This window comes from Athene noctua, chromosome 19 (assembly GCF_965140245.1).
Source record: "Athene noctua chromosome 19, bAthNoc1.hap1.1, whole genome shotgun sequence".
NCBI lineage: Eukaryota > Metazoa > Chordata > Aves > Strigiformes > Strigidae > Athene > Athene noctua.
Genome location: NC_134055.1, coordinates 8360632 through 8388608, shown reverse-complemented (window position 1 = coordinate 8388608; position 27977 = coordinate 8360632). Strand labels below are relative to the sequence as shown.

At 45.5% G+C, this 27977-nt stretch overlaps 1 protein-coding gene across 1 annotated transcript in view; it reads left to right on the top strand.

Moving 5' to 3' along the window:
• COL26A1 (collagen type XXVI alpha 1 chain) overlaps positions 1 to 27977 on the top strand; it is a 172291-nt gene that overhangs the window by 132549 nt on the left and 11765 nt on the right. The window contains exons 6-11 of the mRNA XM_074922925.1: positions 12221 to 12374; positions 15615 to 15659; positions 18811 to 18927; positions 20114 to 20266; positions 26124 to 26216; positions 27716 to 27777. Coding sequence (XP_074779026.1) covers positions 12221 to 12374; positions 15615 to 15659; positions 18811 to 18927; positions 20114 to 20266; positions 26124 to 26216; positions 27716 to 27777 — 624 coding nt within the window. The remainder of the gene's footprint in view (positions 1 to 12220; positions 12375 to 15614; positions 15660 to 18810; positions 18928 to 20113; positions 20267 to 26123; positions 26217 to 27715; positions 27778 to 27977) is intronic.

Genomic DNA, 27977 nt, shown 5'->3' with positions numbered 1-27977 from the left:
TATTCTTCTGTTTAGCAAACATTTCCAAGAGTTGCTAATGAAAAAGATGTTGATTTGGCAGCCCTGGAGAGGTCAGGTGTCTGTCCTTCTGTTCACAGCAAGGAATCTGCTTTGGTGGTGGCTCTGCCCCAGGAAATGAGGGCAGCACCACTGTGCACACAGGCATCGCTCACCTCCAGCCCATCTCCTTCCACTTCCCATGTGGCCGCATCTCTGCCTCCCTTCTTCCCTTCGGCTGCTCAGCTCAGCTCCTCCTAAATAGCGCTCGGATCTGAGAAATACCATGCCATGTGTTGCCATCACACTTATCACTGTGTTTGCCTGTTACAAGCCTGCCCTGGCCCTGCGTCCACCTTGTCTCTAGCTGGATCTCATGACAGCCTCGCTGACTTGCCGTGTATGTGATGATGCCTTCGGGCCACGCTTGCTGCTGTCACAAGTGTGCAGCTGCTAATAAATAATAAGTAGCTCATTGCTCTCAACTGGAACACGATGGCTCAGGTTTTGCTTCCGAAATAGAGAGCAGACAGAGCTGTATGAAAAAATCTCTTGCCTTCAGCTGGTTGATAACATGGAGATGTAAAGCAGTGATTCCCCTGGCTCAGGAAAGAAGCAGACCGATTCTGGTCTCTTGTGCTAAAAATGCCTGTAGAAACCTTACCAACAGAGTGCAAAACAGAGGAGTAATGGTATGTAGATTTTTCTAAGAACAGTGTTCATTACCCTGTTCTTCAAGTGCTATCCAGTCCTGCTTTCTTTCCCTTTTCTGAAAGATGGGAGGCTTTCATGCGTAGTTTATTGGAGACAAATGTTAAGGGGAGACTTTCACGTTGTAGCTCTTTTTCTGCAAATTGTTTTAATTTCACCTACTGGGATTCAGATAAATTGTTTCAGTCTAGCAACAAAGCAGCTGAGTCAGTCGTTCCCCTTTGATCTGTGGTCCCTCCTGTGACAGCACAGTCCTGGCTGTTAGATATAGTGTTTTGGTCCCTTAAAGGCATGTGCTGCTGTTATTATTCATTAACTGATGGTTATCAATGACATAAAAGAATTTTGGGAGAAACCTTTGTGGAGGGGGGTGGTGGATGTGTGGTGGTTTTGAGGCCAGTGCATGATATTATGGTAATTTGGGAATTGTCTGTGCTGAAATCGAGTGAGCAATGTTGTCTGGAACTTCCTCAAAGCCTTCACAGTTATATTTCACTATAGGAAAATGAAGGGGTGGGGGGAATGAAATTCTGGGGAGCAGAATTGTTCAAGTGAAAACAACTGTTGTAGTGCAAAGGACAAAGATGAGCTGGATTGTTTTTCCGAGCAGCGGGAGCTGGCAGGTGGGTGTTCTTTGGCAGCGAGGAGCTGGAGGCGTTTGGAGAGGAGCGAGGGGCTGGTGACTGACCTCTGCGTGTGCAGTCCTGAATCCAAGTAAGACATGGGACCAGCCTCAGAGAGATGTAAATCAGCCCTCCCGTGCTCAGCCTGTAGCCAGCTGTACCTTCCTTCACTTTCCAGGATTTTCTGCCTATCTGGCTCACTGGAACATGATAACCAAAGACTGTCCTGACATCTGAGCGCCCGCGCTCTGCTGGCTTGTGCTGCTCAGCACTTGTGTCGGGTAACAAAGCAGAAGAGGCTAATGGCCACTTCACCTGGGCCCCTTGCAGGACTTCATGGAGGAGGAAAGAGTCCTTCCTACCCCTCAAGAAGTCTTAGCCCAAGAGCAAAACTGCACCCAGGGCAGGGGTCTCGTCTTACAGATACGAAGCTAGTTTAAATCGGGTGACACTCCCGTCACCTGAAAGCAGTCCACTCCCTGGTGTGGGCACCAAATGCTGGATGTCCGTGGTACCTGGGAAATGCCGCTTGCTTGCCTTTTGCATGAGAGATCAAGTGAAGGCAGGAGCATGTTGTCTCCTCCTCTGACCTAGGACACTTGTGCAGCAACTGGCATTTGTCTCCTGACTGGCAAGGCTGACGTGCTGTCCTTAGGAAATGCTTCCTGTGTGGGCAGCCGTATGGCTGCAGCCTGCTCAGCGTTCAGGAGGGAGCACTGAGGCATCATCAACAAACACAGTGTCAATGGCTGAAGACTTTGTAGACTTGCAGACCTTCCAACGTGAGGAACAGCAAGGCAGATGCCTGAAAAGTTCAGTGCCAAGATGTAGCCAGCCAGACCCTGGAGATGACAGTTGAAGGATGTTGGTACTGCCTCAGTCCCAGCCATAGCCAAGACCACTCCACCTCCTCTCTGCCTTCCTGAGAGTGGGGCTTTGGGTAACTTGATTCTTGTCAGCTCTCAATCTGGGGTGTGGTGCATCGTGTCTCTGTTTTAGTGCTGCAGTGAGGCTCTTTGTGTTGTTGCTGTGATGGGTTTCCTTCTGGCTTTACTGTGCTCCCCCAGAGACCCAAGTTGGGAGCAAAGCTCATCAAAGGGTTTACTTTTACAGAGGGAAATTAGTTATTTCTTTCAACTGTGAAGTACTAAAGACTGTGTGTCTGTAAGGGTGCCTTCTGCAGCACAGTCCAGTACTTTTGCTCTTTTGGCTTCCACTTTGAAAAGCTGTGGGTGCTGTTCAAAAATTGACTGTAGCTATTAAATGAAGAGTGAAGCAACATTACACAAATGTTGGTGCTGTTCACAAGAGACATATGCTGATTCACCCTTTTTCCAGGTTAATTTAAGTTCAGTTTGATCTATGTAGCAATGCAATGACCGCAGTTGTTGTTATTCAGTAATAGCTAGCACCATTAAAAAGGTGCTTGAATTTGTTTAGTATGATTTGTATTCCTGCTCTGGATTTTGGAGGAAGATCCCTGATTTACTGGATGATCTGGATGTGAAGTTGTCTCTCAGGTCTCCAAACTCTCTTCTTGTAATGTGTCATTTCATCACAACAGCCTGAAGCTCTTCAGAGGAAGACAGGAGTGATGGGGATGGGCACACACTTGGAGACTGATCCCCCACCTGAATTTTCCTGTCTTGTTCTGCAAGACATCCTTCCTATGAGACAGATTTTCCTGCCACAGGCTTGCTCCTTCTGGAGACAGCTGAAGTTGAGGAGCTTTTCTACTTTCTCTCTTGAATTTCAGCCCAGCATATGACCATGGTGAGCTCAGGGAATGGCAACGGGTAAGATCAGCCACCTCGGTGCAGCCAGTCCGCTTCAAGCAGATAAAGCCATTGGCACCTGCTGCAAGGGCTTTGAGGCACGGAGAGTCTCTGTAGATTGTCATAAATACTGCAAGGCCCAAGGGTGAGAGGAAATGTGTGGAAAGCTACCTCTGAAGGCACTGTGGACCTGGGCAGATTGGTGCTGGGTGAGAAGTTTTAATATAGGTTAAGGACAAGTGAAAAACAATCTCCACACATCTGCAGTGGGGACAAGGAACAAAGAGCCCTTGGTTACGTGTGAGGATATGTAAAATGTAAGTTTGTCCTCCAGTGGCTGTGAAGGGCAAGTTAAAGTGACTTAAACTCAGTCACGGAAGAAGAGACTACAAGGCTGTGGTTTCTTCTTTCCTCGCTCCTCTTCTGCACACTTTTATGGCTGTCCCCCTAAAAAATGGGGATATAACCAGAAATGGTCTCATCTTTCTTATTACAAGGGTGAATTGGTTCATCCAACTTGTAAGATCAGCGTCCAAATGAGGTAATAAAAGTAACCCTCTGATTTTTGTAATATGAGAGTTGGATCAGAAAGTGAGAAGCGAGAATAAACACAAAGCAAATGGAATGAAAAATTACTCATTAGGGACCAGTGCTTACATAGCCCTTGGGGAGGAGAGAGACTGAGACGTGACTGAACTGTGCAGCAGAACAAAGTTCTCCACATATCTTACACTTTCCTTAACACTGCTCTAGGTTGTCCTTGTGGTTGTATGAGATGTTTCTGCAGGAAAGGAAGTGAAGGGAGAATAATTCAGGTTCCATCTTTGTCTCCCCTGTTTCGAGTTACCCTGTCATCTCCCCAGGATGGAGTTGGCCTGTTCCATTTGCTTGATACAAAACCTGTTTAGGTGCCAAAGATTTGAAAGCTTGGGTGATGGTGTTGAGCTTGAAATCTGCAGGTCACGGGAATCCAGGTCAGGGAGGATGGTGTTGAACCTGAGGTCAAGGACAAGAAAGTGTGCAGGCTGGAAGAAAACTATCCCCTCCCCAAGCCACAACATCCCAAACCTTACTTCTGTCCCATGGCATCTTACTTGGCATGACCCGTGACCCTGTGGGGAGCCTCACTGGTGGGAGAGCAGAATGAACCCTGATTTTATTTCATATGAGGTTTCCCCTTAGGCCAGCACAGCTTCTCAGTGGGAAGAGTGTACAGCCCTTCCTTTCTGAATTTCCTGAGCCTGATAGTGCCCTCCTGTGTCACAGGACTAAGCCCAAACTCCAACAAAGCTCAAGAGAGCTGATGTGTCAGTAGAGAGTGGCACCGCTCCCCGCGGCAGGCAGTGTTAGCAGGAAATCAGGCAGCTGCATTAAAATTTCTGCTCACTTTTTTCACCCAGTTTCTTTTAATAAACTTCACCACAGAGCTACAGGCAGTGTGGTATTAATCCCAGCTTTTGGTTGGAGCTTGAGTGCAGCATTTGATCTGCGTTGATATAACCCAGTCTTATCTCCTGACACTGCTTTTGAGAAGTTCGTGGCATTTCACTTACAGCTTTAATGCAGGGAGATAACATTACATATCTAGTGTCTGATTGATTAATTGTGTGATTGATAAACGACATGCATATTTTTTGCATGAAAACAGTCCTTGTAATGTGATTCCCCATGCAAAAGATTCTGAAAGTTTCAAAAGAAAATCTTTGTACCGTGCACAGAGTTTGATCAATACATTGCTATTTATATGAAATCACCCCATTTATTCAAAATAGATTATCCCACAGCACCTTCACTGCCCTGTGTCTTTTGATTATAAAGCACCATGACTTGGAGGTTTAATGCAATCGTTGTATGAAATGTTTCTGTATCTCCCCCTTCTTCCAAGCAGCTACATGAAACACCGTCAGCTGTCTGGGGTGTTTTATGGGGTTTGGCTTTTCTTTCTCTGATAGACAATGCTGTAGTAGAGAAATATTTGGAAAATAGAAACTGTTTCATGGTACTGTGACATGGCTGAGACTGGGAGGGAAGCCCTAGTTGCTTGGCTGTGAGGCTGCTGCTGATCCTATAGAGTGGACATTAGTGGTTCCTTGATATTTCAAGGACTTTCATGGATTTTCCATGTTGTGTATGTGATTGCCAGTAGCAGTTATTTATTTTCTGTTCTGAACAGGAAGGTGGCTTACCTAATCCCTAAGGTTTCCTATCTTGTGCAGAATCTTCTCCAGTTTCAGTAATGCATCGAATTTAAGGAGTATTTGGGCTGTTTCACAGGTAGCTGTATAATAACAGGCTGGTTTCTAGTGGCAAAACCAAACTTAAATCAATCCCTGTAAAGTTTTTAATTTAATGCTGACTTTCTGTAGGTCAGTTAATGTAACAAATGTCCCTAAGAATAAAATACAACTTCCTAATGGATTTTTATAAGGGAGAACCATGAACCGAAACTGGGTGGGCAGACCAAATTTTGTGGCAATGTTCATATCTGAACTTTGCATGTATCTCTCTGGCCTTTTTCTAATCAGCAATAATTATGACTATGATTAGGACGCTTGAGGCAGTTTGGATCCTGGCCTTTCTCTCACTTGGGCATGCTTCCGTCTTTCAGAATGACAGTTAAAATCTTTTAATTCTTAAGTCTAGCAATTGCTGGATCTTATTTCTTATCACTGTTGGATTGAAGGAGCAATCTGTCCCCTAAGACTGTTCCATGTGTTTGGCCAATGCTGTAAATTGTTTGCCAGAACCACAAAAAGGCTTTAAAGACCTCCTCCTCCACCATCCCCTCCTGCAAAGACTTTTAGTGACAAATCTGGCATTTTTAGTCAAATAGATTTAATATTTTCATAAGATTACCTTGAAAAATTATCTTTTCCTATGACATGCAACTTAATTTGCCAAGTAATCCTAAGTCTGCATTAGGAAATGCTTTTGACTTAATACCTGGGAACATTGTTTACAAGCTTTGTTTTTCAAGAGAAATACTTCTGTGGACAAGAAGTAGGTTTCAGTAAAGGAGGTATATGTGGAGCCTAAGGGATATAAGTGCTCAGATCTTTTGGTAATCCCGTGCACAAACATATGCACACTTCCATTTGATTCTCAATCCGAAGTTCTAGTGGATCTTCATAAGGAAAGTATGATTGTAAGAGAAAAAATTTCTTTGGGTCCTATTTTCCAGCTTGCACTAAGGTGAGCCAGGGAAGGACCAAGGCCCTTATCTTTTCCAGCTGTGCTGCTCTTGCAGCTTTTCATTTTGCAGTGGAGGAGGAGAGCACACAAGGCATCCCAGGCTGTTTGAGCTAGCTGATGTGAATCTCTCAGCCAGAGCCAAGGGCTCCTCACCTGGTGGGAAGCTGATCTCAAAGCCATTGCTGAGAACAGATGTTACTTTGTCAAGATTGAGTTCATCTCAGGCTGGCCTGGCTCCACGTCCGTAGCACTGCTACAGCCCCAGCGGGTGACAAGCAGTAAAATTGGGCAGGGAAGAATGATGTGATTTTGAGGGTGGGAGGTTATAGCTCCAATGTACTTTTACCAGGTGTTTTAAAGTAGTGATGAGGAATCTGATTTCACTGTGAGCTCCTTTGTGTACTTCACTCTGCAATGAGCTCTTAGCACGGCATTGAAGGATTGCTGGATCCTTTCCACATCGAGCTTCTTCCCCTGGCTCTAACACTTCGGGGTGCCTGTGATGGCAGGCTCCATGGTCTCACAGCAGCAGAGGTAAATCTCCAATGTGTGGCAATATCAGAGACGCTCCCCAAGTGCCTCAGAGTGCAGTGACCCAGTAGGACCACTGCCAGTCCTTCGCTCACTGCTGCTCTCTCAAGATGTTCTGCTGATCTGCTGAACGTTGCCCGCTAGAAGGCTATCCCGTGCTTCAGTGTCTTCTCATTTCCCTCCACAAGGTACTTGCTGATGAAACAGTCACTCTTTGCATCCTCTTTTTTGGAAATCCTGAAAACCTATACAAAAACCCAAATACCTTTGCAGAAAGATCATGAAGTGCACTACCTGTGGATTGGCAGAAGCCTTTGGTCTGCATTTCTGTCTTCCATGCAATAGGTGATGACATAAACCTTACATTTTGGTCTACATTGGGTCGTTACAATGACATCAGATATTGCTTCCCAGATAATTTATCAATGTATTGAAAACTCCTCCATGCACTCACTATCTTGTTCCCTTTGGCCTGTAAGCATCTAAGATGTAATAAGGATGAAGTTACCCAGGTTCTCTCTGGGCACCTGGTTCATCAGATTTTAGTGGACACTTACTGAATGTCTTTTGGCTTTTGAAACTAAACAATTGCATCTGCGTTGGAACCTTGTCTTCACAGGTTTTGTATTGCTACAAGAGAGATACCATTCTCCATCAGATTTTGTAAAACTCCCTGTTTAGCTCTGTGTCTTGATGAATGATTAAAAAAACCCTTATATTTTGCCAAATAATTTGCTATAAAGAAAGATATGTCCAACAAGTTATGCAATTACCATTATTAATCAGCTTGTGTCTTTACAAGATCAAGGGAATCTTATTTTACACTGGAATTTTTAGCTGATGAGCTGGATTCATGCAGTTTCTTTCCCTCCTCTTTAGAGAGGGATGGAGGGGAGTTAATTCCGTCAATGCTTCAAGAGACCAAATATCCCCTGTTTATTAATTAATAATATCCATCTGGATTATGTCAAATGATTCCCCCTGCATGTTCATGGACTTTTATCCAAAGAAAAAGCATTTTGAGCCCTGTTGTATCAATTTTGAAATCTTTGGAAGCCCGGCTGTTCTTTCCTTGTTTCTAGCACCTACTAGTTATAGGACATCAGGAATGCAAGCGGAGGACAGATGATGGGAGGAGGCTGTGTTTGTGAAATCTTCTTTTGATGTGTGAGAACAACCAAAATAGGGTTCTTGAAAGCCACTACAAGCCAAAAAAAGTCCTCTGACACCGAACATCTCAAGAAGATGAAAATCTTCCTCCCATTTCCATTGTCCCTGGACTGAGCTTTTGATCTGACGCAAGAAATGTGGTATGTGTCTGAAGTTCAGCAAGTTTATGCTGGCAAATAGAAAAGGGGGAGGTGGGTTGAGTAAGCTGGGACTGAGCTTCAGGCACATAACACTAATGTCCCTGCTGAGGGCCCTATGCGTGAGCGGGCCCCACAGTGAAGAGTCAGGCTTTGAGCCACAGGAGAAGAGCAAGTGCCAGATCCTGTACAGAGGTGAGCCCGACAACTCCACGGGACTCAGAAGGCCCAGGGGTGAGTTTTGCAGGCAATAACCTCTGCCGCTGGCGCTGGCCTGCGAGCTCCTTGGCCATTATCCCTCCTGCATTCCCTTCGCGTTCACACGCCGTCTCCTACGGCGGGCCCGTCTCCCGCTGCGGTGTTGGCAGGAGATGCGGCCCCGTTTCAGTTTTTTCCAGCTTTGTGACCCAGTTCAGCTGTGTCTGAGAGGTGGGGTCTGGAAACCAGAGACAAGCCCTCATGCCGGTGGGACCTCTGTTGCCAGAGGCTCCAGTTCAGCATGTCCATTTAGGCTCAGATTTGACTTTTGTTTCCAACGTGCAAAAAGACAAAAGCCCAAGTGTTTTGCTGAGCTGAGGCCATCCTTAACATTGTGCAACACAGCGCAGACTGGGGAGGAAGGACCTTCATGTCTTCTGCAGGGATCTACCCTCCTGACACCGAAGGCACCATGTGCTGCCCTTCAGCTAGTTCTTTGTCCCTGCTCCGGTTGGTTGGGTAACTAACATTTACGCATGGCATCAAGACATATTTCATTTATATGGTGGCATGAGGATGTTTTCTGCCTCCATTCTTCATGAAGGCATAACTTCTGTATTGGAAGTGGTAATAGCAAGAGAGGTGGGCACTACTTGCAATGAGGCTTTCCAATCAAAACCACACGTTCTTCTTCACTTGGTGTTATCCCTCTCTCTACCTCAACCTTATTGACTAGAAAATACCAAGATTTTAATACCGAGACTTTAATACATTGCACATTTTGCTAATTTGCTTGCTGGCTGTGAGCCTCTGTGGTATCATTTTCCAGCAGTTTACTCAGAGGGCTAGAAACTTTCTTTTTTTGTTTAATGAAAGTGGGAATTCTCCTCAAGTCCCTTGACTACAGCAATGGCAGCCTTAAGAAAAACAGAACGTGACAGAAAATAGATGAATGGCTCCAGTGCTATTGCAGTAATGCGTAAGGACCCCATTTGTGCTGTGTGTTGTGCTAGCTTATGAGAGGACACTCCTTGTTGAAAGAACTGTGTATAGTTTGAGATTTTGAATGTGACTAAATCCCTTGTGCTTTTCCTTCTTTAGTTTGGCTCTGTGGATCTCACGGATGTGAGTTCTCTTCTTTCTACTTTATTTCTTTTGGGCACTTCTTCAGTCCTAATCATAAAAACTAGAATTTCTCAGCAATTTCAAGTCTGGAGACTTCCTGACCTCTATCATTTTGTGCCCAGGAAAAATAAACTTGTTACTATGGTTTGAGCCTTAATGACTGCTAAGTATACATAGTCAATTTATAAAAGAGCATACTGGATTATTCTGTGCATGCCTTAAAATCTTTTACAGTGTTTATCAGCAGAGCGCTCATTTAAAACATGTTGTTTTAATGAAAAGGATACCGTTGCCACTGTTTTGTGTTGATTATGTGGTAACACATTTTTATTATCACCCATAAAAATGATTTGGAGCCATTCCACTCCAGATGCAACCTTCGGCAGAGCTGTGCTAGTGCCGCTCGCACCGCCCAGGAGGGCCCTGGACCCCTGCAGTTTGCTGGTCTCTGACCATTGCTGCTATTGATTTCATATCACCTCTTCCCACAGCACTGATGGGCTGTGGCAAAATATTGTCCAAGACAGCCCTCATTGGTCCCTTCCTCACAGCAGGAGCATCCTAACCCTGCCCTGGATGTAGCCCCTCTAATTTGCCAACTCCAGGATTAGTTTTGCCTCTGTTGCTGAATACACTTTGGCAACATGCATGTGTTTTGCTGGGGAAGTAAGAGGATAATATAATAAAGTGATTCAGAAAATGTCTTCATTGCACACTTGAGTCTCATGTCAATGAGAATTAAGCACGATTATGGTAAGGCACATGCTTAAGTGTTTCTTGAACTGATAGCATATCTCCTTGAAAGTCTGACAAATAAATCATTGGGTAGAAGCACAGAAGTCCAAGAGACAGACTGAACCGATTCCTTCCTTGCCTGGCGTCAGAGAAGCCTGTTGAATAAAAGCAATGTGACCTGATTCCTTTTTGCTTTCTTATTACTCAGAAGGCAAGACTCTGGATCCGTGAATAGAGATCCTTGCAATAAAGGAAGAATTTTGCTTGTTTGCAACAGCTGAGGTTCAGTTCCCTTGCACTTAACCTAGCTCCCAGTTTAATTAGTTTCTGATTCACCCCTGTCAGGCCAGTACATTCTGCAGGAAGTTCATCATTTCTGGCACTGCTGCAGTACTGGCTCTCTCCATGCCTTGTAATAAATAAGTGATAAACCTTGTAATAATTGCAAGTTGAAAACAAACAAGTGGAGCCAAGTCACTCTCATTTATAATTGCAGTGTGACTTCATTATGTAAAGACAACACAGCATGTAAAAGCTGAAACTTCTAGGGATTTAGTGGAAAGTTTGAGCCGTTATTCTTTTTATTTCCCTTATCCCTAAATCAGTGTTTGCTTAGGTGGTTTCCAAACAGGAAGAGACAGCACTGTAACAAACCACAGTGTCAAACAATTTTCCTGGGTAGCTTTGTGCTTAGAAAGCAGAATTTGCTGGAGATGCTGGATGCTTGGATTAAATCTCTTGTTCTGGAAACCTCAGCCCTACTCCTGCCTGATGGGCATCCTGTGTCCACCCTGGGCAGGCAGCTTTGCCAGGGATCCATCCAGCTGCCAGGTGAGTGGCAGGGTTGCTGCTGCATCCAAGGCATGGCTAATGCAGGGGCTGCCAGCCCTATGGCTGCCCCACTGGGAATCTGGGTGCTGCCCTTGGCCTCTGTTTAGCTTCTGTCTAACAATTGGGGTAAAATCCATCTGCTGCAGAGCACGTGGGCTTGGCACGCCAGGTCAGTGCTCCCGCTGGGTTAGGCTTTTTTCAAAAGAAATGCGCAGGCGACTTTGTTATGCCAGCCTTGCTTAGTGCCTGGGAAGGCAGGGGATGAAGCATTTAGATTTGTGAAAACTGTAATTTAAGATGTTGATTATAAAGTGCAATGAATGTTTGCCAGGACTTCACTTGAATGGAGTTTGTCAGTGGGCAAAGCCCGTCTGGGTCCTCCATCCCTCTACTTCTTGTGGGCATTTAGGTTTTTTGCAGCCATGTTAAAGACTAACTTCCAGTTTCACATGGGCCACCAGTGCCTGGGGGAGCGCAGCCTGATGGACAGCATCTAAATCATTCAGGGGAAAATGGGTCACTTTGCTAAGGAGCTTAGGTTGTAAATAGCCCAAATAGCTCAGGGACCCACGTTGGGATGTGGATTTATTTGAAGGTAGTGTGTTTACAAGGTATAGAAACAGTTCTGTGTTTTAATAAGATCCTATTACTTCTAAGTAGAGCTCTTTGAGGAAATTGCCTGCCTTTTTTTAATCATTGGGTCAGCATTTGTGCTTTGACTCACGACCAGTATTTGTCCTGAGGCACCTCAGTTTGCTACCCTGGACATCCGGGGTGCAGCCCTTCACCTTGTACCAGCTCGCGGTGATTTCCATCCTTATGATTCTGGATTTGAATGTGTAACCTGGCAATGAAATGCTGTGTCCCCTAACACCAGCTCTGGTCTCTGGTTTCGTGTTTCTCACCAGGGAGACAACCCACGTGAGGCTGAGCCTCTCTGGAAGCAGTGAAGCCCTCTGCAAGGAGGGCGTGTGTGGGACCCCCTTGCAATTTATCCCAGCAGCTTCCTGCACTGATTACTGCCACTTCCCAGAAAACCAGTAGAGCTTTAACACCAAAACCCTGTGGTCTCTGATGCAGAGTTATTCACAGCTCCTGCTGGCAAGGAGAGGAGTTTTAAGACCCCTAAAGGATTGAGACTGTGTGTGAAACCATCCCGATGACCTTGTTTGCCTTCCCCATGTCCTCTGTGTAGATCCTTCTGCTCGAGGCTGCAGAGCGAAGCCCACCGTTGGAAAACAACCTGCCAATCACTGGGACGACAGCCACGTGGTATGACGATTTGCTACCAGATGCTTTTCCCCTGCTGAATCCTGGAACTGTCCTGAGAAAAACGGTGGGATCTGCTGGTAAGTCTGACCTGCTCTTCACCAAACTGCCCACCCTACATACACAATTCCTGCAGAGTAACTCAAAAGGAGGCCGTGTCAGTCTGCTGTAGCATTGGAAGCTGCAGCGGAGAGGCGTTGGAAGGAATCACTGGCAGCTCCTTCCCTCTGCTCTGTAAAGGAGAAGAGAGTTAAGATTTTCAGATGGGCAATTCCTCTCTTTTTTGTGGGCACGTTTGCCACCGTGTTGGATGGAGCAGGGAGCCGTGGGTGGAAGCGGCCGCAGTGGTGCTGTGATGAGCAGGGACAGGCAGCCTTGCTGCGCCAGTGGCCCCATGTCTGCGCTTTGCTTTGCACCCCCAGCAGGGACACCAGCGCTTTGGGTTTTGCAAATGCTTGCTGCAAGATGTGACTGTGCTCAGCAGAAAAAAACATCCTACAGAGAGGCATTTTGAGAGCTTTCAGCCTCTCTTTTAGGGTCAGAGTCATCATTATTTAGCTCTAGAGACAGGACTCCTCCAAACCAGGGGCTCTTCTGTCTAAAGGTTCAATGTTGCCTCTTGCCTGCCCCTCTATGCCCAGCTGTGAACGCAGAGATGGTCGCATGCCAATACACATGCAGGCTCACGGATGAGGAAGGAATTCAATCTTCTCTAATCCCACCTCAGACCATCCTTTTAGCTGCAGCAAGCTGGGTGTGATTTCCTCAGGGCCCCTTCCCACTGCCCGTGCAGGGATAAGGGTCACCCCTTATCAATTGGAAGGACTCTCAGCTTTTCTCTCCATGTCTCTGCCCCTCCTTGAGTTAGGCCAGCACAGAGCAGGCATATTCCTGGAAGAAAGCAGCTAATCTCAGAAACTAACATATTCAGCTTGATTTTGCCAGCCTTAATGGCCCATTGCTAGCCTCAATTTTTGTTGGCACAAGCATCTACTGGTCTTGGGAAAGTTAAATTTCTGTTAACCTCAGTAGGGCCACTATGCCTGCCCGTGTATTTCAGTGTACATGTTTTAAGTCCAAAGACTGTGGATTTTGAGGCCTGGATAGATTGAAACATTCCTGAAGAAACTCCAGAGAGCCGTTGGGATCACAGGGGGACAATTCATACTCACCTACTGAGCACTGAATGCGGTGTTTCCCTGTCTGGGAGCAGTGTGGGGAGGCAGAGGACTGGGGTGTAAGGGTAATTCTTTGTTTTATTAGGAGGAAAAACTTTCCCATGAATAGCAACATCAGTTGCAGTCTGCATTACATTTTTTAAATTTACTATAAACACAATGGGCTGTTTTATGATCCCTCTTGTGGCATGAAAAAAAAATACACTTATAAGAAAATCTCCCTCTGAGCCCACTTGGCTAGACAGATCCCCATGCATTGAATTTCCTTGACCTTGACATTCTCATTTCAAGATCCCCCCCTCTGTTTCCAAAACCCTGTCTGTCAGTTGCTTTGCTTGCTCCCAGAACAGTTCTTTAGTTCTTTATCCTCTATAGGGCCTACTTCACTTTTTTCTTATTATTTTTTTTTCTTTTTTTGGTCTTTTTTTTTTTTTTTTGGTCCAAGCAGTTTATTATGGCAGCCCTTCATGACTGCAGCAGACTTGGAGCAACCAACATAGACCAGATGTCGTCCATGTTTATAATTTGACAGGATGCCACAACATGGAGGGAGGTTCACTAACAGTATGTTCTGCAAAGTATTTTCAGAACCACAGTGATGGCTGCCAGGAACCGAATTAAAGCAGCTTCCCCCAGTGTCCATTATATGCTCGTTCTGCCTTCTCCATGTCATTTATTTTTGCTGTCACAGTATCTCTGCACCTGCACTTCATTGTAATAAAGTCAGTCCAGCAAAAGTACTGATGACTCTGTCCCTTCCTCTCAAAGTCCTCTCTTCTCAGAGGCTCCGTACACATGATAATCTCCTCTTGCTCAGCAAGGAGCAGCAAATGCCCCTCACGCAGGCAGCGATGCAGAAGAGAACAGATCTCCTATAGCGCTTGCACCAGGCTGACTCCGTGGTCCAGTATCAGCACCCTCCACCCCTGCAGTAAATCTAGGACGTGGCTAGTGATCACCTCCAATAAACAGGTGATGTTGTCTGAGCTTTAGGTGAATCTGTCTTGTCAGCCAGACTTCCAGGCTGTCGCACAGCCGGCTGCATGCGTTACAGCCCTGCCTGTGTGCTACTTAGTGTAGTCCTTGCTCACTCTTACCCTTTATTTTTCTAGCCTAGATTTATTTAACCTAGTGTGGAATGACAACTCTAGCGTAATAACTGGGAATCAGGCATGCACGGGACCGTTTCAGGTCAGGACAGTGTCTTTCAGCAATTAGAAGTAATTAGTTAAGTTGCTTATTGACATGTGATTGCCGGCTCAAGCCCCCACCCGAGCCCTGAGGGCTTCAAATACTTGCTTTGCTAAGGAGCTGTGGGATCTGGGTCCACATTTGGCTTCCTTCCCTGTCCACACCAGTTTCTATCTATAAATCAAAGCCAGCCAAAAAAAATGCACTATGGATTTTGGGGAAATGTAGGGAATTTCATGCAGTTGGTTTAGGATGGTAGGGGACTGCCCATTTTTCATGATTTCAACACTGTACTGGGACTTACTGCTCAGAGCTGGCCCCAGGTTCACTCACAGAGATTTCAGACCTCAGGAGATCTTTCAACATGTGTGACGTTGAGTCACCAGAGTAGGTGGAAGTCAAAACCCTGAGTGTCCTGTGTGGTTTGGGTTGTGGAAAGCTAAAACCCTGTCCCTCCCATCCCTGACCCTGGAGTTTTTTGTGAAATATTGCCTACTTTGTCCCACTTCTATTTTTTTCAGCCAAAGCAAATCTGTATCCTAGCTTGCACGTCACCAAATTTCTCAACTGGATGGACTAACAGCAGAATGTTGGTGTCTGACACAAAGATGGTTGATACGGACTAGATGCTTTGAAAGGTGGGAGTGTTGCTGGATGACCTTATAGCTCGGGGTTGGCTGACACCTCTCCAGGCTGAAGTCCAGGAAAACTCGCTACTGTTTATTAGGGTAGTTATTTTTTCTGTGAGTGACAGGGCTGAGAATAGACAATCATTTAAAAGCAATCAGAGCTGTTGAGACAGCTGCACTGCTGGCCTTTCTGATCAGCTTGTTAATCAACAGGATACATTTTACTGAGTATTAGGAAAATATATATACTCTGGTTGAAACAGCTGGCAACAAGAGACCTAATTTTTTTTTTTTTTTTTTTACCCTGACCCCTCTTAACTAGAGCCTAAAGGACACAGAGGTACAGAGGAGCAGCTGATACCACAGGGTAAGTCAGTGGCTTCTGCTCTTTCCTCTTTCAAAGCACAAACTGTTGCTCTGCCCAGTCCTGTACATGGTTTGTCCCAAAAAGCAGAAGGGTCCTGTGGCCAGGGGTCCTCAGTGATTCAGAGCCTCACAGATACAGAGAGGCTGGGTTTCTTCTTTGGGTTTTATCTGATCATGGGCTGCTTGGTTAGAGAGGCGAAATGCCAGCTCTGTCATCTGTGAGACGTTTGGATCCGCCAGCACACGGGCAGAAAGCGCTGCCCCGTGGAGAGGCAGTTCACCGGAGGACACATGGCCAGAGTGAGCAGGACATGTGCTGAGTGATGGAAGAAAACACCGTTATTATCTTATTGGTGTTGCCTGCCAGGGGCACTGAGAGCTGCTGGGAATGTTCTGGGCATCATTTTGCTAAGCTCCACACAGTCAGAGAATACCCTGCTCCTCTACAGAAAAAACCTTGGGGAAGGAAAGGGAACAGATGGTGTGTTGCAGGTTAATGACAGGGCCAGGAAGAAAATCCAGGTCTCTGCATGTCTGATTTGGTCTTCAGCAGCAGAATACTCACCTTTTGCCTTTTTTTTTTTTTTTTTTTTTTTTTTTTTCCCCCCCATGGCTTTTTCTTTCATATTTTTGGAGGATAAATACTTGCCATGGGCTTCAGAGCTCTGAAAGCAATGCCGCTGTAGCAGAGCTGATTTATGCCAGTTGAAGATTTGGCCTATTCATTTCCCTCTCCCCTTTTCCCTGAATCCTTCCCTCTTTCTTCTCCCTTTTGCACTTGTCTCTTTTATGCTGGTAACACCATTTGTCACCAGTGTGAGCACTTGCCTGACACATTACTCAGTGCTGCTTTTTCTAGTCTTTCCTTTCCACCTTCAGGGAAGTAAGTGCCAGTTTCTTTAAAGCTCTGTTGCAGCATCATGATTGAGGATGCTAGCAGCAAATGATTGCTCTTGGTCTGCAGAAGCTCACAGGATTGAGTTATAAAGGTTGAACTGAAGGATTGAGGCTGATTTATATAAGCAAAGCAGTGTTTTGACCCTGCTCAGCAGCACAGTGTGTTGTGCTTGAGAAACAGTGTTTCTGCTGTTCTTCCCTCTGTGCTGGAAAGAATTTGCTGCAATAAAGTTTCAGGTCTGTTGGGGGTTTTTGTAGCAGGGGAGAAGCTGTTTGCAATGCTGTGAAGAAATGCTCTTGCTCTCTTAAATGGGATCCTGATCACCTGCCCGAGCTTGCCAAGTACAGCATCCAGTCAGGTGAGATCCGTTAAAGGAGACCCTCTATTCACAGAGAAGTTTGCAGTTTGTGTCCTGTGGGTAAGCAAACTGATCTGAATTAAAACCTTACCTTAATTCCTTGTTCAATATTCAAATTAAATCAGATCTTTATTGATGACTGAATAAAACAAAAATACAGGTACACACGCCCACAGAAAGCCTTTGAAAAATCTAATTTCTTCAGTCTGCCCAGTTTCACTATGGATTAGAGATGGATAGATTTCACTTTTGTAAGAAAAAAAATAACTTGGACATCTCTCCAGAATGGCAAAAAAAGAACAGAAGGGAAAGCTTTTGAGGGGTCTAATATTGGGGAATTCTTGCTTTGTTCTGAGAAATACAGAGAGTTTGGATGAATGTCTAGGGGGACAAGGTTTTGTGCCCCAGGTGGTCTGTCCCACACCTAGAGTGGGAACCAGATCCAAATGTGGGAGCTGTAAATCCTGTGAGCCTTGGTTTTTATTATGTAGCCCTGTTCCCTTTGGTACCAGCTGTGAAGGTGTTAGCTGGCCAGCTTGTTCCTGTTTCTCCTTCTCTCCCTCTATTCATATCCGTTCTTCTCCACCCCCTACATGCAGGAGGTTCTCCTGGCACTGCTCTTGGAAGGTCCAGTACCTCTCCTGATACCAGGGAAGGGAAAGGACACTGCTTTAGAGTTTATCAAAGCTTAACTGGTGCTCTGCTGGGTTATGGTCATATGTAATATACAGACTAAACCCGAGTGCACTGAACTCTGTACTCAGATCTTCTGGCTTTGTAGCTTGCATCTGCCACTGCTTTCAAATACTCAAAGCCCTTTGGTAGCCCAGAAACCAGGAACCTCTGACTCTCTTGGGTCTGACACTTAATGCCTTTATTGTAACCATTAACCACTTAATCTGAGTAGACAAACTCACCCACCTCTTTACAGTATTAAAGGCTTCACTGACGTTTGTACAGTGTTTCACTGTACTTTTCCAAAGCAGCTTCTACTTTTGTGAGCCAAAGTTTCATGGTGTTTTTCTGAAAAGTACTGTACAATTTTCAAGTGTTGTTATTACTTTGATAGTCTACAGAGAACAACATTAAGATTTTATTTAGTGTCATCAGAAATAGTCACTTTCAGATTATAAACGCTGCCTGAACCTTTCATAGGCTTACTGGGGGGCTGAGTGGACGTGCCAAGAAGAATCCTGCTGGGCTGTAATTATTGTGTTACTGGTATTTCCAGATGGATTTGCTCAGCACCCTATTCATTGGTATAAATTAGCAACATCTAGTTACTTCAAAAGTGTGGGTGCATTAATTTCAGTTTAGGATGAAAAATGCTTGTGCACAGCATGATAAGCTTGTTAGATGAATGAAAACAGGAGAAAACAGGGAAACATCTTTGATGCAGAATCTCTGGGTGGGATGTATGTATCAGCCAGACAAAGTGAGAGACAGGGTTTGATTTGCTTTTGCTTTTGTGTATTTTGATACACTGGGACTACCCCAGAGCTGACACGTGTATCTGGACAAAGCTAGTGCAGGAGTGCTTGAGGGACCAGCCAGACCCTGCCCAGAGCCAGTCAGACCTTGGGAAGGGGACAGTGCAGCCTCAGTTTAGCTTTCACCAGCAGGTCCCAGCTGGAGGTACACATCCTACTGACTTTTGAGGCAGGCCTTGTGTGTGGGGACATGCTTTCTTCAAAGATTAGAGGAAGAAGAGGTGAAGCAAGGCCCAGTCTGTCTCTTCTGTCCTGCATAGCAGCCAGCTCTTGCCACCAGAACCACCCTGTCTGTGCAAAGCTGCATTTCTGCCCCGGCATCTTTGAGTTCCTCTCTTCTGGTTTCTAGGTTGCTAAAGAAGCAGTGTCCTAACCTCCAACTAATTTCCTTTCTGAATGTTTTCAGGGCTGCCAGGACAGGTTGGTCCTCCTGGCCCAGTTGGACCAACTGGTCTTCCAGGACCACCAGGGCCAAAAGGAGAGAAGGGACAACCTGGTGAGAGGGGCCCGGCGGGGCCACCAGGTAAGTGCTGGAGGAGGACAGCGCTACCACAATAGGAGATATTTCACTTTATACAAGTTATTTGTGGTAACAGATCGTAGAAGGCTGCACACACACGAAGTTGAGCATCTCCAGCTGGTGTTGAATCCATTCCAGGGCGTCCCCTGGGCATTGGAATCAGCCAGCAACTCTCAGAGGGGGCAACTGCCTGCACGAGCAATGACAGTCCCTGGGATTTCCCGTGGAGCTGGAGAGAGCTTGTCCTGCAAAGCTGCAGAGAAGGATCATGTTTCCCCATCCTGCTCGGGAGCTGTAAAAACCAGTGTCTGATCTGTCAGCCTTTAGATAAAAGTGTTCCCTTTTAACCCTCTTGCTGTGTGCCTGTTTTAACTCCCCTTTTTTCTCTACCGTTTGTGTCGAGCTGTCAGATGCCAGGATGTCAAACTAACGATGCTTTTGTATGTTAAGGGAAAAGATTATGAGGCTGTTCTGTCAGAGTACAGTCCATTCCTGAGCTTTCTTCATCCCCAAAATGTTCCTAAATCTTTTGATGAAAGCGATACTGCACAATAGGTGCCAGACCTCAGGCTCTGTGCTTTGTGTGTGTCTAAAAGGCTGTACTTTGTAAATCTGAGCTCAGGAAAGATTTGAAACTCAGAGCGTACCTTAAAGGAGAGAGTGGCCCTGAACACTTTTTGGCATTTTCTGGCAAACCGTCAGCGGCTAAAGTCTGGCCAAGGATGTGTCTGCCTTTTGGTTTCTTAGTTTGCAGTGAAAGCCTCCCAGCCCCACAGGAAGCGGGATTGGTCTGCTGCTGGACTGATGGGGTTTCCGTGGCTCTTTCTGTGCTTTCCTGGCAGTAAAGTGACACACAGGTGTATGTGGAGGGGAAGAGAGAGACCGGTGCTTGATTCCCCGTTTTGCTACCTTTAGTTTCTTGCTCAGCATCAGGGAGGGGGAGATTTTACTCATCCAGGAATTAAGCTTCACAGCACCTTTGAGCCAAGTAAGGCTATCTGCTTTGCAGAGGAAGATGTTAAAGGCAAATCATGAAAAACTGGGAAGCTGTTCCTATTTCCCCCCATGCCCCTAATTCCCAGTTACAGTTCAGGGCAGAGATCCCTTGTCTTCTTATTGTCTTTTTACATGGTAGTATCATTAGCACATCTTCAAACGCACTAACACATCTTCTCCTGCCTCTGCACAGGGCTGTTGGGACCTCAAGGACCAAGAGGACTTCCAGGAGAAACCGGGATCCCGGGTCCCCCGGGTCCTCCAGGGCCACCAGCCACCCCAAGCCTCCCTCTTACCTTCCAGCAAGGGGTTCTCTATTCACTCCAGCCTACAGCTGAAAAAGAAAGTAAGTTTCATCCTCAGTTCCCATTTTTTCCTGGTACCTCAGCAGAGCGGGCAGGAACAGAGCACCTCAGCTCTTCCTCCCACCTCCCTGCCAGGTCCTGCCTTCCCTGGGAGCAGATAGACAATCTGCCTCCATTGTAGGGGTCTTTTAGAAGTTCAAGATGAAACATGTAAGACTTAGAAGCTAGAGGGGTTCACTTCTCTAAAAAGGAGGAACTAAGTCACTGGTCTTCTAAAACCATCAGTGAGAACAGGGTTTGGGGGATTGATGGTTGTTCCCTGTGCCTGGTTTTCTGGGTTCATCATAGCTTTGAGAAGGCAGCTTCGTGTCCTTTAAGCTTCCCTTGTGAGTAGCTGCTGAAATGACACAGCTCAGGTAGCATCACATGAGAGACAAGTGGGTAGAGAAATACATCAGTCTGGCTGATTAGGTGCTGGTGCAACAAAACTGCGCTGTTGAGAGACCTCTTGGAGCTGCTGTTGCAGTGTCACAGTGCTCAGGGTTGCTCAGAAAAGAGTAAGTACCAAAGGTTTGCAACTCTGAAATTATATAACATAACAAGGACATCTGTTAAATGCGTCTCTTTTCCTGCCCCCGCAGATGTGTCTTCCACCTGCGTTTCTTATGCATCAACATTATCCCACATCCATGCAAAACACAGAATTACGGACTTGAAAGCCTGGACCAAGACTGTGATTTATACCCTCCCTATAACTGGAGGGTCAGGGTTTCTTTGAGCCTACGGTGATTTAAAAATATATGTATTTGATTTGTGCTGTGCATGGCAGGAAAAGCCTTTCTAGGAAAGGCACATCATGCGCTTTTATCTGAGTGCTCTCAGATTTGGCCTTGATTTTTCCGGTCCAGTCTTGTGTAGCTGGCACCTAATAATGATAGAACAGAGCTCAGCTGTATCTCCACTTGGCTCATAAACTCCTGGAGCCTCAGCTCTGTCGCGTCTCCCATCTCCACTCCCCCAAACTTCAGCTGTGCCTCTTCCCCAGCTCTTCTGCTCATGTCCAGCTTCAAAGCTCAGTTGTATTAGTTACAGCCAAGGATTAGTAGGTCTCCCTGTGTCTGAAAGTTTTCTAGAACTCTCCCTTCCACTCACTCCACTCTCCACACTCCTTTTCCCAAAAGTGAACAGATGTATTTTTAATTTAAGAAGACTTTTAACAGCTCAATTCCATATTCAGTTACTTAGACCTTATGGGCAGGATGGAATTAATTGTGGTTCAGTAGTAAGGTTTTCACAAAATGTAGATGGAGCTGCTGCATTCACAAGCCTTATAACAAGGAAGTTTAGCATTACAGTCACCTCATTGCCTTACAGGATCGCACCAAATGGTGCCATTCTGCATTCATCCTTTTTTTCGAAAGAATGCTTAAGGATCGTTTGGGTACTGCTGCTCCCCCTCCTCTAACCATCCTTTAAATTAAACTCTTTTCTTGCAAAGTGGTGGATAAATTAACAAGTGTATAAAAGCATGGATTACATGGCCTTCCCAGCTGATGTGTGAGAAGGGTGAACTCTGTATTGTCCCAAAATGGGAAGCAGATAAATGAGTTAATAAATATCTGCATAAACCCTGCAACAGGCTCCCACTCGGACTTGAGAACCATGGGTAAAGGGTGCTCATTTGGGGCAGCCCTGTACTTCTCCCCTGCATCCGTGGTGGATTTTCTTGCAGGAGTAGCCCAAAACTCTGACAATTTTTCTCATTTTAAAAATTTTTCTTAATACAAGTCTCACTGCAAGTATGAGTTATCTATGTGGTCATGATAAAGTTATGGCAGTAGCAAGACTATTCTTTCACAAAACTGACCATTTTGCTTTTATATTGACTGATTTTGCCTACCACATGTTGGTGGAAAGCTGATCCTCTACAACCAATAAAACCGCCTTGTAAAGTCTGGGTAGAGGTGTGGGTTTTTTTTTTTTAATTTTATTTATTTATTTTGAATGGAGCACATCTGAAAACGATAAACACAAGATTCCAGATGCTGACAGCAGAGGGAAGCATATTCCCGGTAATGGGCATGTGCACCCCCAGAGATGTGAGAAAACTGTATCAGATTATTGTTAGTAGTACAGTGTTTGGTTCCGCCTGAACGTGGTTAATGCATGTGCCTTTATTCATCGCAACAAGTTGCTGTTGGCAATGTTTATCAGCAGGCAGAAGCCAAAAATAGGGAGAAAAGTATTTTCTCACAGTTTCACTGTGCTGTGGTAAAGAAATTGGTCCCAGTTGTCTCCCTCCAGATCAGGTAGCAGAAAGAAATTAAGACAGGATTACTTCATTTCCATCCTGTCTCAACAAATCAAGCCTATAATGGGGGAATTTATCCCCTAGAAACATTAGACATAGGCCAGAAACTAAACTGCCATACTCCACTGCTGAGGCTGCTGCTACAAGGATCTCTTGCTTTCTTTGTCACTCAAAAATCAGGTATGTGGTCTAGAGACAGCTCACTCCTATTTCTCATGATAAAGCTGAGACAATTTTTAGGGAAAAGAGGAAAGACTTCAACTTTCCTCTGTTGAGGGCTGTTTTCTTACATCTCTAAGATTTCAATCTGCGAAGGACACATGAGATAACATTAACCTATTTTGCGGGGAGAGCAAGGGGAAACCGAGGCACAGCAGACTCGCCTGTGTGCCCAGTGTGCTGTTGGTGAAAAAGAGCATAGAACAGAGATTTGTGAAGTGACATCCCCATGCCAGCTGCCAGGTGTGGCCCTTCCTGAGGAAGGAAGAACAGAGCAGAGGAAGTGAAGGGGAAGGAGAAAGGATTTGATTTAGGAAATCATACGGACTGCTTTCAAAGCTGTTTATGCCTGTGCCTCTGAGATGCCTTGCCACCCTGGCTGGGCAAGTTTCACTGCCTTGTTCAGGGCATTTCTGTGCTTTTCAGGTTTACCCTTTGCAGGATGTTTGTGCACTCTTCCAGAGAACGTAGGTGCTCATATCTACCCAGGTGAAACTGGTTGTGTTCTTCCTCTTAGCTTGGCTAGGAGTTGGAAAGCTCCCGGAGCAAACTGTGTATCATGGTTTTCTTAAATGAGGCAGACAATTGTCTACCTTCTGCTTTGGTGTATCCAGAAGCACTGAAACAAAATCCAGCCCTTGAGCCCTAATGTACCATTTAGATGGAATGTTTTCTAACCCAAATCTTTATCCCTGGCTTACCTCCAGCAGTCATTAAATCCTGGTTGTTTGCAACCCATCCTCTCTCTTTCTCAGGGGATATGCATTTGATTTTGTTGACCACTTGTTCTTTAAAAACCCAGCCCTGGGTCAGTGCAGGAGATGGCTGAGAAGGGGAGGTTCCTGCTACCGTTTCTTGCTGGAGCTGTGGCTGCTGTAACAACCTCCAGCTGCAGTGAGCCCCAGAATGTCCTCCTGTTTATAAGAAGGGAGCTTATAAGGAGATATGAGTTCTTCCTGCTGCTTTATGGGAATATGGAGAGAGTCCCTTAAAAAATGTGAGGGTTGTGTTTTAACACACTTCAGTCCCATTTCATTCACAGAACGTTTCATTCAGAGCTCATCCTGGAGGGAAACCCTGATGTGAGTTTTGCCTGGCCAGGCAGCTGAGGAAGGAGCCACTCCAGATTTCCTGCATGTCCATACCGCTACGCTGCAGAGGCCAAATCAGGAGCTACTGAGCTCAAGGGCTGTTGAGCAGAGGTCACTTCCATGTCACAATTATGGAACCACCTTTCATAAATAACCTTGAGTCAAATGTCAGGATAGGTGGATTTGTGGGGGTAACTCTGTCATCATAATAATGTACCATTTAGATGGAATGTTTTCTAACCCAAATCTTTATCCCTGGCTTACCTCCAGCAGTCATTAAATCCTGGTTGTTTGCAACCCATCCTCTCTTTTTCTCAGTGGATATGCATTTGATTTTGTTGACCACTTGTTCTATAAAAACAAAAGGCTCTGCGATTGTTAATACCTTCACTGCCATCTGATGCTCATTTCCCAACTTCATCTTACTCTCAAGCTGTGATGGATTTTGACATGGTCAAATAATACTCAAAGTAATTGAATTACACACTTCACTTGGGTACCTTTCCTTCTGAACATGAAAACAGTCTCAGTTTTTGTTTCAGGGCTGTGAAGGAGGGAAGATAGTGGGGGTTAGAAACAACAGTCAAAAGAAATACCTGTTTGTATTCAGGCTTTAGGCATGAAATTTGTTTCTCAGAGGGATCTGGGTTAGATCTTGTGCTGTTCTGCTGCCAGGAAGGCATTGCAGAGATATACTGTCATCCTTGGCAGTTAAAGAGTTCTCACAGTTTTCCCTAGGAACTTCTTTCAAACAACTAGCTTGAAAGTCCTCTCTATCATTGCCAACACTCCAGAAGTTGAAAAGGCTTCATGATGAGTCTGCTAACATTTCTGGAGATTTCACCGTATGTCCTTTGGGCTGGACTCTGCAAAGTAAACAAACACCCTTCTGATCCTCCTAGTGTCACTTGATATTTGCATCAATATAGCAGTGAGACATTTACAGTCTTACACACCTGCAAAAGGTTCCCCTGAATTCTACTGTGATGAGTTAAAGGAATGGGTGAAAGGAAACAAGTAAGTTTGAGGTCATGGGCAGGAGGAGGTGGGCATTATTTCTGCATGGTGGCTTCCAGCTATGGAAAATGTGGACTTTTCAGAGGGTTTATTATCCCAAAGACCAGGAGCTGACGCCTTCATCCAGGTTGAATACAATAAGAAATATGCAGTTGGTCCTATAGCACCGGTCAGGACAGCAGATTGCAAATCTTAGCATCAGGACATGGGGGTTCCCTTCCATGCTTTGTGACCTTGGTATCTTGGTCAGTCATGGAGTTTTTTCCCCTAGGTTTCCACAACTGTCAAATAGCATTGTGGGATGCTCAGATGAAAGATTCTGCCATACAGGTACCTCCCCAGACTACTAGTAGGGTTTTGGAATTGCATTAAATAGTAAGGGTTGCTTTTTTGTATGTAGTTCTGTTTTTTCTATTCAGTCACCAGCTGGAGTGGTAAGCCTATTGGCTCAAGTAGGAGGGAAGATGGGGGCAGCTACAGGATGCTGATTCTTATTCCTAACAGGAGAAGATTGAGAAAGATGTGCAAAAGCACAAAACTCCTCCAATTCCTGCTAATGCCTTCCCCCTCCCTGCTCCACTCCCATTTCCATCTGTTTCCCAGAACTCAGTGGACCTGCCCAAGCTGGCCAGTTGAACACCTGGAATAATCCTAAATGGCAAGTGAGTTTTCTGAGTATGTGGAGGGGGCAGGGCACACCCTCTCCCCGGGCTTTCCTGCATCCTCAGACCTCAAGATACCTACCACGACCACCTCGATGGCAGGGGGAGCTTGCTGGGTTGGTGGGGATATGCAAGACTGCCAGATTGGCTCAGCAGGTCACTGACTGAGGCGGGGAGCTCCAGCTCCATGTTTGATTTCTCAGGGAGCCAGAAGCCAGATGTGTCTTGGAGATGGCAAATTCTGGGTCAGTTGTACTCAGTCACCGTACTCTTGTCTGTACAGTGCAGAGCTACTCTTAATCCACTTTGGCATTCAAAGGTAGGGTTATACAGGTGTGCAGGAACACCGATTTTTTGACAGAAGGGACTTTTCTGGGGTTATCAGAGGTGGAATGAGCGGCTTTGCAGGTCTGGGGGATGCAGCCTGTGCCCTGAGAGAGCAAAGGGCAATTGCTCCAAGAGCCCAAATTTTGCATCCTGAAGCACTGCCTGCCTTTGGCCAGCAACGGGCGCCAAAGGATTTTGGAGAGAAGTCCTGCCTGCCGGGACCGGGCAGCTCTTGCTGCAGGGATACTGACTGCTCTGCTCTTTAACACAGATGGAGAACCCCAGCTGGCCTCCACCGTCATAGACACCATCATGGCTGGCCTGCCAGGACCACGGGGAGCCCCCGGCCCGGTTGGGCCACCAGGTAATTAACCCAGTAGAGCTAAAACCCGTAATGATGGGGAAGATGAGCAAAATAAATTTCTGATGGAGACCGGAGTGGTCCATGGGATGCCTGCAGGGAAAGCAAGCGGTGCTCATTGGAAGGGCAGTAAAGCAGTGGGTCCAGGAGTGGGAAGGGTGGCAAGAAGTAACCAGATTTCTTATCTGTTGATAGTAACAGATTGTTTTACCTTTGGCAGACCACACCTTGAGAAGGGAATAATTAAGGATTGTCTTTAGGAATGGGTTGTCCAGTGAATTCTTTTATGAGAGCAGAGTTGTTCCCACCATTGCTGTGATCCTCTCCTGTTGCTGTAAAGCTCCACTGAGCAGGATCTGGGCAGCTGCTCTGGGATGTGTATGCAGACTTTGCAGAGTTTGGAGCTGGTTTGAGCTATTCCAGATTTTCACCAGTATAGCTGAAATCAGACTCCGGGGTCAAAATCCAGTGGCAAATCTTTTTTTCCTCTGTGCTGATGGGTGGCTTAAATGATAGTATCGCTGCAAACATCATCATTTCCCCGTATGATACATATTTAGGAGTGAACTCCCATTAGTTGCAGAAAAGGCTTTTCCTTGCATTATGATGGCCTTTAATTTATCCTTCAACTCCTTTATTCTTTGACTTAAGTATTTGTATGCTGCGTCAGTGATTGGGGCTGATTCAGCTGTAGTTTGTGTATAATGTCCACATTGTTTCATCTCAAGGTTGTGACAACTACAGCAGAGAGAGTATTGCTAAATTCAGACTAAGCAAACATCCCGTCTCCCATTTGCACGTATAATTTAACAGCTACTGTTGAGATATAATTATTTTTCCAAAATGAATGAATCTGTTAAGTGACTGTGTTAAACAAGTTGACCAGTTTAGACAGTGTTTAACTCATCCTAGAAGCAGGTTCTTCTGTGCTACAGACTTTAAAAGAATTTATTGCCCCTGGAGTGAGCGAAGAAGAAGAGAGTGCTCTCTCTGCTTTGCTGCAGTCAGCCTCTCATGCTGGCTATGTCCAAACCCTGTCTCCTTCATGTTCATCATCAATTTTCTGACAACACGAGAGAGACAGACCGTAGCAGGCTTCTGGACTTCCCTTGCCACCTCCCAGTCTCTGTTTCGAAACAGTGACTGTAGTATCTTGCACTGATGTAGCTGTTTCATGGACGCATTTAAGTTTTCTCAAAAGTTGTCATTTTAAACAGTGGAAATGCAGCATGTTACTGACATCCTTCCTGCCTATTTTCACTGTTTTTTTCTCCTAGAGCTCTAACACCTTCCCTAGGGCATAGGGATATACTATATCAGGATGTGGGTATCCAGTAATCCAGTGTGTGATGAAGTACTTATGCTGTAGTCCTGTGATCGATGAACAGCTCCTACCCATTGACAGACTAAGCAGAGCAATGCAAGGAAGTGCATGCATTTGGAATTTAGGGTCTTTCCTTCTAAGTCTCCTTAAAATTGTCTCAAATGATGACTCCCACCAGGGCCACCAGGTGCATCAGGACCAAAAGGGCCACCAGGACCTATCGGAGTCCCTGGATCACAAGTAAGGAGCTTTAGTGCTTTGGGGCTGAGCGGCAGAGTCGGGGGTTGAGTGTGAAACAGCTTCTCATTGCACAAAGAGAGAGAGAGTAGTTTATAAGTCTTAGATCTGATGTTTTGTTCCCCATTAAATTCTGTGATTTTAATACCTTTTTTCAATCTGAATCGTGCTGAGAGGTTGAAATGGTTGCACTTTCCAGCTTT